Source organism: Falco cherrug (genome assembly GCF_023634085.1).
Source record: "Falco cherrug isolate bFalChe1 chromosome 11 unlocalized genomic scaffold, bFalChe1.pri SUPER_11_unloc_6, whole genome shotgun sequence".
NCBI classification, from domain to species: Eukaryota; Metazoa; Chordata; class Aves; order Falconiformes; family Falconidae; genus Falco; species Falco cherrug.
In genome coordinates, this window is record NW_026599275.1 from 67,519 (window position 1) to 78,720 (window position 11,202).

Sequence of the window (11,202 nt, forward strand, 5' to 3'; positions counted from 1 at the left end):
GGGCTGCTGGCACGTAGCCCCCTGCCTCAAAATGCTGGAGCCTGGTGGCTGCCACCCTGTCAGACCCCCTCCCCCGGACCTGGGGGGTCCAGGCTCTGTCCTCCCCTGCTGGGGACCCCCTCACCATGCTGAGGACCCCCGTACCCAGCCTGCCCCCCCTCCCCCTCCCCGTTAATCCGCCCTGAGCGCTAATGAGGGTCCCTGTGTCCCACTGGGCCTGGTGCCAGCCAGCTGGGTGCCAGCCAGCACTGACGTCACCCCGCCCGGTGCCAGGCTCCCCCCGCAGCTCCCCAAACACCACACAGTGAACCCAGGCATCCGCCCCCCCCCCCAACACCCCCAGAGCCACCTTTCCGCTTCCCAAGTTTATTATTTACACAAGGTCCCCTGGGGGGGGTCCCATCTCTTCCCCCCCAGCCTGGGGGGGGATGGATGGGGAGGGAGGGGGGACAGAGCAGCCCCAGGGGGGCTGCAGTGCTGGTTGGATGCAGCCTGGAGGTGGGGGCTGCGTGCAGAGGGGGTGGGCAGAGCCATCCTGCCCCTCCTGGGGGGGGAATAAATATCAGCTGCCTCCCCCCCAGGGGGTGTGGGGGGGCTATTTGGGGCTGGGGGGCTGGTAGGGGTCCAGCAGAAGGGAGGAGAAGGTGTTCACTTTGTCGGCCCCCCGCACCTCGTGGGGCAGCAGCGGCAGCTTCACGATGTGGAAATCCTCGTACAGGTCCTCCATCTGCGGGGAGAGCGGCACTGGGAGCAGGGGCCCAGGCGTCTGGGCCCCCCAACCCCCCAGAACCACCCCCCCAGCCTCAGCAAGGGTCCTGGGCCTCCAGGCTCCCCCAGTTCCACTCCCCCAAGACCCCACCTGTTCCCTGAGCCAGGCAGGGTCACAGGCAGCCGGGTTTCCCAGCTGCCAACACGCCCCGCAACCCCTCTCCAGCCCCCCCAAACTCACCCCCCACCCGTGGACCCCCACATTTGGGGTGGTACCTGGTCGAGGTACTTGGCCTGGATTTTGTGCCGGGCCTCACACATTTTGCAGGGTCGCTGCGGGTCGGGGAAGACGAGCTGGTTCACCACGATATTGTGGGTGTCGATGCGGCACTTGGCCAGCTCCTGGATCAGCCGCTCGGTCTCGTAGAGCGAGAGGAACTCGGCGATGCACACGCAGATGAACGTCGTCTGCTCCTGCCAACCCCGGCCCCCACACCATGCTCAGCGTGACGCCGCCTTCAGTGACACCATGCTCAGCGACATGGCACTGCTACGCTCGTAACGTGGCGCCACCCGCGCTCACGGACACATCAAGCTCAGCATGACACCACGCTCGGGGACACGGTGACACTGTGCTCAGCGTGACATCGTGCTCACTGACACGGTGACGCCGCGTTCCGCATACCCCTCCACAGACCCAGCTGCCCGGCACTGAGGCCCTGGAGGGGTCCCTGGCTGGCCCTTCCACAGAGGATTCCCCACAGGAATGTGCACAAACCGGCTTGGCCACGTCCCTGTCCCCCTCCCGGCGTCCCCACTCCCCTCCCTGGCATCCCCAACCCCTTCCCGGCATCCCCATGATCCCAGCCAAGCCCCCCAGTCCTGCCCGTGGCCTTACCGGGTCCTTGAACTGCTCGCTGACAGAGCGGATGACGGGCAGCGTCTCCTCCAGCTTGGAGGCCAGCTGGTCGGCGTTCATGTCCCCCAGCCCCAACATGTTGCACATCTGGGAGAGGGCAGCGGTGAGACCCACCCCACCCGAGGCCACACACCCCATCCCCTCCACAGGGGGACCGTCCCCGCGGCCCCCGTCCTCACCTGGGATATGAAGGGGCTGATTTGGTTCTTGATCTGCATGAGGCGGCCCAAACCCCGCTCCACGATGGTGGGGAAATTCAGCAGCCGCAGCGTGTGGCCGGTGGGTGCCGTGTCAAAGACCACCACCGAGAAATTCATGCCCTTCACCAGCCTGCAAGGCCAACACCGGGGGGGAGGGGGGGGTCAGTGGGGCCACAGCCCCATGGCTCAGGCCCCAACAGGTGCCCCCCGCCCTGTTACAGCCCCACTCACCTCATCACCTCAGCGTAGCTCATGGCCTCGTCGATGCCGGGGAAGGCGCTCATGGCCTCTTGCATCATCTTCTTGCCCATGCTCAGCATGTTGTCCTCCTCAAAGAATTCATCGGGCAGCTCCGCCACCCCCAGGCTGGGGTCGATCTCCTGCCGGGGTTCAGAGGGTGAGAGGGGCTGTGGGGGGGCCGTGAGGGGGGGCCAGGCTCCCCAGTCTGTCGCTGCCTCACCATAGCAAAGAGGTTGTCGTAGCCCTTGACTTTGGTGGGGACTTTGGAGAACTTCTGGTCGAAGGCATCGGAGATGTTGTGCGCGGGGTCAGTGGAGATGATGAGGACGCTCTCCCCGCACCTTTGAGAGCTGCACAGCCAGGCTGCAGCTGGGGGGACAGCAGTGACAGCAGGGGGGCTGCTGCCGGCGGGGGTCACGGTGGCCTCCTTTGGTGGGGAACTGCCCCCCCCATGGCCCCACGGGGGCCTGGTTCTGCCTCCTCCCTGCGAGGATCCAACCCCAGCCCTCCACCCTGAGGGGCTCCAGCCCAAATCCACCCTTGGGGCAGTCTGGGTGTGTCCCCCCAACCCCGCGCCAGGGGGTCTGGTCTGGTGTCCCCCCCCCCGGGTGATCCAATTCAGTTCCTCCACCCCAGGTCAGATCCCCCCAGCCTGTTCCGATGACCCACAGGGGCCCGAGCCCCTCCAGGGGCCTGATCCTTCAACCTGTTCCGATACCCCCCAGGGGCCCTGATCCCCGGCCCAGCTCCGTCCCCCCAGTGCCCTGATCACCCAGCCTGGCTTGATTCCCCGCCCTGGGGCCCTCATCCCAATGCGTCCCATCCCGATCACCCACCAAGGACCTGATCCCTCAGCCCGCCCCAGCCTCCCGCGGGGGCGCGATTCCCCAGCCCACCCCGATCCCCACCAGGGGCCCGATCCCCCCGCCCGCCCCTACCCTCCCCGGGGTTCCGGCCCGGCCCCGCCGCACCTGCAGGTGGTCTTGCCCACGCCGCCCTTCCCACCCACGAAGATCCACTTGAGGCTCCGCTGCTCGATGATGTTCGCCAGCGTCGGCTCCAGCGGCTCCACGTCGGGCGCGTCCTCGAACTCCTCCGCCTCCGGCCCCCACCCGCCCGCCGCCGCCGCCGCCGCCATCTTCCCCCGTGCCGCCGCGCCGCCGGCCCGCCCGCGCCCTGATTGGCCGCTTCCCCACGGCTCTGTCCCGCCCCCTGCTGCTGATTGGTCGTCGCGCCTGACGATCCACCGGGGGGCGGGACAACGCTTCGAGCGCCCAGCGCGTTGCCTGGCAACGCCTGCCGGCCGGCCGTCGCGCTGACGTCATCTGGATGCGCCGCCGTCATCTGGAGGCGCCGCGCACTTCCCGGCGTGCCCCGCGGCGCGGCGTTCGCGGCGGACAAGATGGAGGCGCACGGCGAGGAGGGGGAGGCCCCGTCGCCGCCTCCCGGGCCCGGTGGCGGCGTGAACGTCTTTGCTAACGACGGCAGCTTCTTAGAGCTCTTCAAGCGAAAGATGGAGGCCGAGCAGCAGCGGGAGCGTGAGGCGGCGTCGGCGGCGGCCGCGGAGGCTCCCAGTGGCGCCGGGTCCGGCCCGCACCGGTCGTCCGACGGCTCGAAGAGGAGCGGCGGCGCCCTCAGTTTCGTAAGGACGCGGGGCCCGCGGCCTCCTCCCGCCCCAGCCCCCGCCGCTGCCCGCCCTACCCGCTGCGGCGGCCCCGGCTGAGGGTTGGCAGGGGGAGCGGCACCCTCGGGCTGGCTCCGGGGGTGGCGGCGGCGGCTGCCCCCCGGCAGCGCGGGAGCTTCCCCGTGCGAGCCCGTTCCCCAGGCGCGAGTGGAGGCCCCGGTGTTACCGGGGAGCTTGGCCGGGGCTGGCAGCACTGCAGCCCTGGAGCTCCACGGGCAGCTGTGATCGTCAAGCTGGGGAGCACGTCACGGGGGGGCCGCGCTGCCGCTCTGCGGGCACCTCAGCGCCGGTCGGGGCTCTCTGCTGTGCTGCCGTGTGCTGTTTTGTTATTTTTTTTCCTTTTTTTGCCTGTTAAACCGCATCGAGCAGCACCAAAACTCTCCATTCTTAGGGAATGGGGGTGGCTTTGGCTGCTGTACCACCGCTGTTCCCCAGGGAATGTCACCCCTGCTCTCTTGGGGACGGCAGCGGCCGCCAGCCCCCCCCGGGCAGGAGTGGGGTCCCTGTGGTGCTGCCTGCTGCGGATGGACGGACGGACAGCTGCCGCGGCTGGGGTCTGACGGCTGTCCCTCCTGTTCCGTTGTGCAGGGGGCGGCGCTGTCCCCGCGGCGCGTGTAACGGTGGCAGTTCTGTCCCTTCCCCCAGGTGGGCAGGCGGCGAGGGGGGAACAAACTGGCCCTGAAGACAGGAGTGGTGGCCAAGAAGCAAAAGACGGACGAGGAGGTGGGTGTCCCGGGACCCCTGACCCATCCCAGCACAGGAGGGACATGCTCACCGACCTCATTTCTTCCCGTTTTCTCACAGGTGTTGACGAGTAAAGGCGACGCTTGGGCCAAGTACATGGCGGAGGTGAAAAAGTACAAGGCGCACCAGTGCAGCGATGATGACAAAACCCGGCCCCTGGTGAAATAGTGCCTGCGCCCGGACTTGCCCCTGTATATACTTATTTAAGGGTGGGGGAGGCGCTGGCCCCACCCCTTTTATATCTATAAATACTGATTACGCGCCCGGGGCTGCTGCTCCCGCCCTGCCGGCAACCAGGACTTGATGTCGGCTGGCAAACCACTGCCACCTCCCAGGACCCACCGCTGCTCTTCCCCCGCCACCGCCCAGCCCTGGGGCAAGGGGGGCTTTTTTGGGGTAGAAAGTGGAGAAACAAGGAGGGTGGGGGTGGAGGGGCCGCTGTTGCAGCATTAAAGACCTTGGAGATTTCGGAGGTGCTGAGCTACTTGTGGGCGCTTTTGGGGAGGCGGGGGGGGGGGGGGGGGGGCGGCATTACCAGGTTTTTTGCCCCCCGGTTTGGGGGTGAAATGCTAAGACCACTGCATCACCACTGTGCTGGGGTGACATAACGCCTCCCTGCCCCTGGCACTGTCACCTGCTGGAGGGGTGCGGCCCCCCGGGTGTGAGGCCAACTGACTCGGAGTCTTCCAACCTGTGATTTATAGCTGCCCCCACCCCCCAGCACAAACTTCTCCCATTTTTGGCTTTTCTTCCCCAATAAAGCTGAGGGGGGAGGGGGGCCTGCAGCCTGTGGACCCCCCGGGGGGGCGGTGTCTGAGGGCATGGAGAGGGGGGTGCAAGCAGGGCCGGGCTCTCCTGCGGCACACTCCAGTGGAGGACCCTAACACGTTTGGTGGTCCCAGTTACCCCCATGTGCTGTGATTCCCCCAGTTCTCCCACCTGCTTTCCTCAGTCCCCCGATTTCCACCCCAAACCCCCTCCCAGTGCTTCCCAGTCTCCCCTGAACTCCTTCCCATTGCTCCCAGTCCCTCCTGTGCACCCCGATCCCCCTTCCAGTGTTCCCAGTCCTCCCAGTGCACCCTGATCCCTACTCCAGGTGCTCTCTGAAACCCTTCCCAGTCCCTCCGGTCCCCCCAGTTGCACCCTGAACCCTCTCCCAAGTGCTTCCAGTCCCTCCTGTGCACCCTGATCCCCTCTCCCAGTGCTTCTAGTCCCCTCAGTACATCCTGAGACCTTTCCCAGTATTCCCAGTGCCCCCATGCATCGTGATCTGCCCTTCTAGTGGTCCCAGTGCACTCTGCTCCCCCTCCTAGTGCTCCCAGTCCCCCCCTGAACACCCTCCCAGTGCTCCCAGTCCCCCCAAACCCCCTCCTAGTATCCCCAGTTCCTTCAGAGCCCTCCCCCAGTGCTCCCAGTTTCCTCTGAACCCCCTCCCAGTGCTCCCAGTCCCCTCTGAACCCGCCCCAGCGCTCCCAATGCCCCCTCCCGGCGCTATCGGACCTGGCGCAGCCCACCCGGCGCTGGGCAGGGGGAGCCCGGCGCTCCCGGGGCCAGACCTGCACGGGGAGCTCCTTGACCCGCCCCACCCCACCCCATCCCCAGCAGTGGTACCTCCCGCGTCGCGAGGCACGCCGGGAGGCGCAGCCTATCGCTAGCGGGAGGGGGGAGATGGCCACACCCACCTGCGCATGCGCAGAGCCGTTCAGCCCGTTTGCCCCCCCCTCCCCGAACACCGCGTGGCCCCGCCCCCGGCGCACGTGACGCGGCACCGTCCTTCCCGCGCGCTCACGTGGTGCCCGCGGCGGGGCGGACGGTGGCCGGTGGGGGTCAGCGCCCGCGTGTCGCGCCCGCTCCCTCCGGGCAGCGCCGGTGCCCCTCGTCTCCCAGCCGCCACCTCCCCCCCAACAGCCGCCCCCCTCCCCCCTCACAGCCTCCGCCCGGTACTTCCCCCCAAGCAGGTACCGGCCCGGTGGGAGCGGCGGGGCAAGCGGCGCGGGGCCTGGCGGGTGGCGGAGGCCTGGCTGGGGGGGAGGTGGGATGGGGCAGGGAGGGAGGGGGGGGGGGGGGGTAAGTTGGGGTTGGGGGGGAGGGAAGGGGGTGATGGGTGCCGGGGGGGGCCGTGTGGCGGAGGGGCGGGAGGATCGGGGGCTCGCGGCTGGGGGGTAAATGCGGGAGGGGGCGGGGGGCGGCACGCTGGTGCGGGTGGCACGGCTGGGGGCGGTTATAGCCGGGGGGTCCCGCTGTGGGGGGAGATGTGCTCCGTATCCCCCCCCTCCCCCGCTCCGCTTTAACCGGAGCATCCCCACGTGCGCGGCGCGTCCCCATCCCCCCCCGCCGCGTGGGGACCGTCCCCCAGCGCTGGGGGGGGGCCTGCCCTCCAACGCTGGGGGGGGGGGGGGGGGGCTGACCTCCATCCCTAACCCCCCCCCCGGGGAACCCCGCTCATTCCGTGAGCATCCCTTCCACGCTGCCGGTATATCCTTGTTCCCCCGGTTTTAATGCCCCTCCCCCCCCCCCCCCCCCGCCCCCTGCAGGGATCCGGGATCTGTGCCCCCTTCCCCAGGACTCCCCCCCCCCCCCCTCCCCCCCCCCAGCCGCCATGGACTGGCAGCCGGACGAGCAGGGCCTGCAGCAGGTCCTGCAGCTGCTGAAGGACTCGCAGTCGCCCAACACGGCCACGCAGCGCGTCGTGCAGGACGTATCCTAAGGCTGGGGGGGGGGGGGCAGGACCCCCGCGGTGGGGGGGGGGGCATAGGGAGCAATGGTGACACATACACCCGTCCCCATTTGAGCTGGGTGAAGGGGAATTGGGGATTTTGCTATATTAACGAGGTCAGCAGCGGGTTTGAGCTTGGGGGGGGGCGGGGGGCTTTTGGCCACGTTAATCCAGGACAACGTCCCCCTCCCCGTCCTTAACCACCTGGAGCAGAAGCTGAAGCAGCTGAACCAATTCCCCGACTTCAACAATTACCTAATCTTCGTGCTGACGCGACTGAAATCCGAAGGTGGGCTGCTCTGCACTGGGGGGGGGGCGGCACCCACCGGCGGGGGGGCTTCGGGGGTCCTCTGCATCCCACAGGGATGGCGGAGGCACTGGGGGGCTGGTGGAAGGTGGATGCCAGTACCGAGCCTGCCCGTTCGGGGCTTGTTGAGCTGGAAGTGGAAGGGATACACGTTGCGCCTCCCCCCCCCGCCTTACCGATTTGTGCCCCCCTCCCCCCCCCCCCCCCCCCCCCCCCAGACGAGCCCACGCGGTCGCTCAGCGGCCTGATCCTGAAGAACAACGTGAAGGCGCATTACCAGAGCTTCCCCCAGCCTGTCGCCGAGTTCATCAAACAGGAATGTCTCAACAACATCGGGGACGCATCCTCCCTCATCCGAGCCACCATCGGTAAGATGGGGCTGGGGCCCCGGCGGGATCCCTCTGGGCCCCTCCCCCCCCCCCATTCTAACAACCCCCCTGCAGGCATCCTGATCACCACCATCGCCTCCAAGGGCGAGCTGCAGATGTGGCCAGAGTTGCTGCCACAGCTTTGCAACCTGCTGAATTCAGAGGACTACAACACGTGCGAGGTGCGTGATGTAGTGATGTAGGGGGGGCTGGGGGGGGGGGGCGCGGCCGGTGCTGACACCCCTTTGGCACGCAGGGGGCATTCGGGGCCCTGCAGAAAATTTGCGAGGATTCCTCCGAGCTCTTGGATAGTGACGCACTGAACCGGCCCCTCAACGTCATGATCCCCAAGTTCCTACAGTTTTTCAAGCACTGCAGCCCCAAAATCAGGTATGGGTGGGCTGGGGGGGGGGCGCACACACACACCCCCTGCAGCCCCACAGGGAGGGCCACCTCGGTGGGAATTTGGGGGGTCGTGGCTGGAGCTGGGATGTGGCTGTTAAGAGATGTGGAGGGAAACAAACCGTTTCTGTGTCACCTCCTCAGGATCCCTGTCCTCCCCCTCTCTGGGTGGTCCCGCTCCATCTGTGCCCCCGCTGCAGTGACACGGGGTTTGGGTCCCCCCCACCAATACTGGGTTCAGTCCATCCCCCTGTCCCCAAATCGTCCTGTTGGGACCCTGTGTGTGGCACCCCCCGCAATCTGGAGGAGGGCAGGAGGTTATCCCAGCCTGGAGCATGTTTCCGTCATGAGTTAATTCAGCCCTGTGGGGGGCAGGAGGGGCAGGTGGCTGGGGTGACCCCTCCTAGCCCCCCCCCCCCAGCTCTGCATCATTGAGCTAATGAGCCTTGCGGACCGCCCCCCCCCATGGTCTGTCCCCCCGCCAGGTCCCACGCCATCGCTTGTGTCAACCAGTTCATCATGGACCGGGCTCAGGCGCTGATGGAGAACATTGACACCTTCATCGAGGTGAGCAGCTGGGGCTGGGGAGGGGGGGAACCCCACCCAGGAGCATCCCTGAGGGTGGATGGTGCTGAGGGGGCTCCCGTGCCCATCTGTCCTGCTCCCTCCAGCATCTCTTCGCTCTGGCGGTGGACGAGGACCCCGAGGTGCGGAAGAATGTGTGCCGTGCGCTGGTGATGCTGCTGGAGGTCCGCATCGACCGCCTCATCCCCCACATGCACAGCATCATCCAGGTGAGACGGGCTGGGGGGAGCAGTGTCCCCTGGGACCCCCCGGGCAGGCGAGCTGGGGGGCTGACGTCCCGCCCCACCCCCTGCAGTACATGCTGCAGCGGACGCAGGACAGCGACGAGAACGTGGCGCTGGAGGCTTGCGAGTTCTGGCTGACGCTGGCTGAGCAGCCCATCTGCAAGGAGGTGCTGACCTCCCACCTGGTGCAGTGAGTGCTCGGGGCAGCCCCCTCTCATCCCCTGACCCCCCCCCAGACCCTGGCCAGACCCCTCAGGTCTTCCCTCTATCCCCCCCAGGCTCATCCCTATCCTGGTGAATGGCATGAAGTACTCGGAGATCGACATCATCCTGCTGAAGGTACGGAGCTGGGGTGGGAACGGGAGGGTGCCTGGCTCCCTGTCCCTCCTGCAGCCCAGTGGGGCTGGTACTGGTCAAACGGGGCAGGGGGGGCGCTGGAGCTGCCCCGAGACCGCCTGGACGTGATGACAGTTTCAGAGCTGATGCCGGTGATGGCTGTTGTGTTCGTACTGTCTGATCCGTGGGGGTCGTGGGTCCCCGGGCCAGGCGGTTGGGGGTCCCGGTGCCGTGCTGCGCCGTGCCAAGCCCCGTTGTCCCGGCAGGGTGATGTGGAGGAGGATGAGGCCATTCCTGACAGCGAGCAGGACATCAAGCCCCGCTTCCACAAGTCCCGCACAGTGACGCTGCAGCACGAGGAGGAGCGGGCGCAGGACCCCGATGATGCGGAGGATGAGGATGATGACGACACGCTTTCAGACTGGAACCTGAGTACGGAATCGAGGGGGGGGTCTCGGCCCCGGTTTGGGTTCCCACAGTGAGTCTGGGGATTGATTAAACCCCAAGGGGAGATGGTGCCCTAATTAATTAACCCCGTCCCATTGTGTTTGCCCGGCAGGGAAGTGCTCGGCCGCTGCGCTGGACGTCCTGGCCAACGTTTTCCGGGAAGAGCTGCTCCCCCACCTCCTCCCGCTGCTCAAGGAGCTCCTCTTCCACCCCGAGTGGGTCATCAAAGAATCGGGCATCCTGGTCCTGGGGGCCATCGCAGAAGGTGGGTGCCACGCTGCCTGCCACGGGCTGTCCCCAAGCCACCGCTGTGCCGGCGCCGGGGGTCTCTGAGCCTCCCTGTGCCCCCCCCCTCAGGCTGCATGCAGGGCATGGTGCCCTACCTGCCGGAGCTGATCCCCCACCTCATCCAATGCCTGTCGGATAAGAAGGCGCTGGTGCGCTCCATCGCTTGCTGGACCCTGAGCCGTTACGCCCACTGGGTGGTCAGCCAGCCCCCCGACATGTACCTCAAGCCCCTCATGACTGAGCTGCTCAAGCGCATCCTCGACAGCAACAAGCGGGTGCAGGAGGCGGCGTGCAGGTAGGGGCCGGGGGGGGCGCGATGGGGGGCCTCCCCTGGTGTTTTGGGGGCAGGAGCCGCTGGATCCCAGCGCTTCTCTGGGCAGGATGAGGATATCGATGTGTTGAGTCACCGTGACGAAGGTGTATTCGTACTGTCTGACCCAGAGTGGGGGCGTGGGGGGTGCTCAGCCCCAGCCTGGCGGGGGCTGCTGACCCGTTTTCTACTCCCCACCCCCCAGTGCATTTGCCACGCTGGAGGAGGAGGCGTGCACGGAGCTGGTGCCGTACCTCAGCTTCATCCTGGACACGCTGGTCTTCGCCTTTGGCAAGTACCAGCACAAGAACCTGCTGATCCTCTATGATGCCATTGGGACCCTCGCGGACTCCGTGGGGCACCACCTCAACCAGCCGGTACGGTGCAGGGGGGTCCTGTGTCCCCACCCGTCATCCCAGGGGTCCCCATGGCACCCCCGGTGCATCCCTCCCCGTGCCCCAGCCTGGGACCGGTGATGACAAGTGACAACAGACATTCGAATCCCGAACTGCCAGTGTGGATCTCCTCTGGTCTGATGGTCCCTGGGCTGAAGGGGAGCAGCCCCCTGCCCCCAGTATCGCTCCCCCTGCCACTGTGTCCCCCCTCCCCATGACGGTGTCTCCCCCTGGGGCACAGGAATACATCCAGAAGCTGATGCCGCCGCTCATCCAGAAGTGGAACGAGCTGAAGGACGAGGACAAGGACCTCTTCCCGCTGCTGGAGG

At 67.2% G+C, this 11,202-nt stretch overlaps 3 protein-coding genes and 1 non-coding gene across 4 annotated transcripts; 3 read left to right on the plus strand and 1 right to left on the minus strand.

Moving 5' to 3' along the window:
* Positions 1 to 344: 344 nt before the first annotated feature.
* GET3 (guided entry of tail-anchored proteins factor 3, ATPase) lies at positions 345 to 3,220 on the minus strand. Its single transcript, XM_055700006.1, is given in 8 exon segments — positions 345 to 727; positions 985 to 1,182; positions 1,607 to 1,714; positions 1,807 to 1,957; positions 2,059 to 2,207; positions 2,288 to 2,401; positions 2,403 to 2,436; positions 3,039 to 3,220. Coding segments are annotated over 8 exon segments (1,053 nt in total). The 5' UTR covers positions 3,206 to 3,220; the 3' UTR covers positions 345 to 595.
* Positions 3,221 to 3,421: 201 nt separating this feature from the next.
* TRIR (telomerase RNA component interacting RNase) lies at positions 3,422 to 4,967 on the plus strand. Its single transcript, XM_055700007.1, has 3 exons — positions 3,422 to 3,709; positions 4,397 to 4,474; positions 4,556 to 4,967. The coding sequence occupies exons 1-3, from the start codon at positions 3,470 to 3,472 to the stop codon at positions 4,661 to 4,663; spliced, it is 426 nt and encodes a 141-aa protein (XP_055555982.1). The 5' UTR covers positions 3,422 to 3,469; the 3' UTR covers positions 4,664 to 4,967.
* A 2,111-nt stretch (positions 4,968 to 7,078) lies between these two features.
* Positions 7,079 to 10,819, plus strand: TNPO2 (transportin 2). Its single transcript, XM_055700014.1, has 13 exons — positions 7,079 to 7,193; positions 7,425 to 7,500; positions 7,737 to 7,886; positions 7,962 to 8,068; positions 8,143 to 8,276; positions 8,774 to 8,855; positions 8,960 to 9,082; positions 9,169 to 9,287; positions 9,376 to 9,436; positions 9,700 to 9,865; positions 9,993 to 10,145; positions 10,312 to 10,463; positions 10,684 to 10,819. Exons 1-12 carry the CDS (start codon positions 7,095 to 7,097, stop codon positions 10,407 to 10,409), a joined length of 1,368 nt encoding a protein of 455 aa, XP_055555989.1. The 5' UTR covers positions 7,079 to 7,094; the 3' UTR covers positions 10,410 to 10,463; positions 10,684 to 10,819.
* Positions 9,553 to 9,619, plus strand: LOC114014719 (small nucleolar RNA SNORD41). The gene has a single exon (XR_003558340.1). It is a non-coding gene; the product is annotated as a small nucleolar RNA SNORD41 (small nucleolar RNA).
* Positions 10,820 to 11,202: the final 383 nt, after the last annotated feature.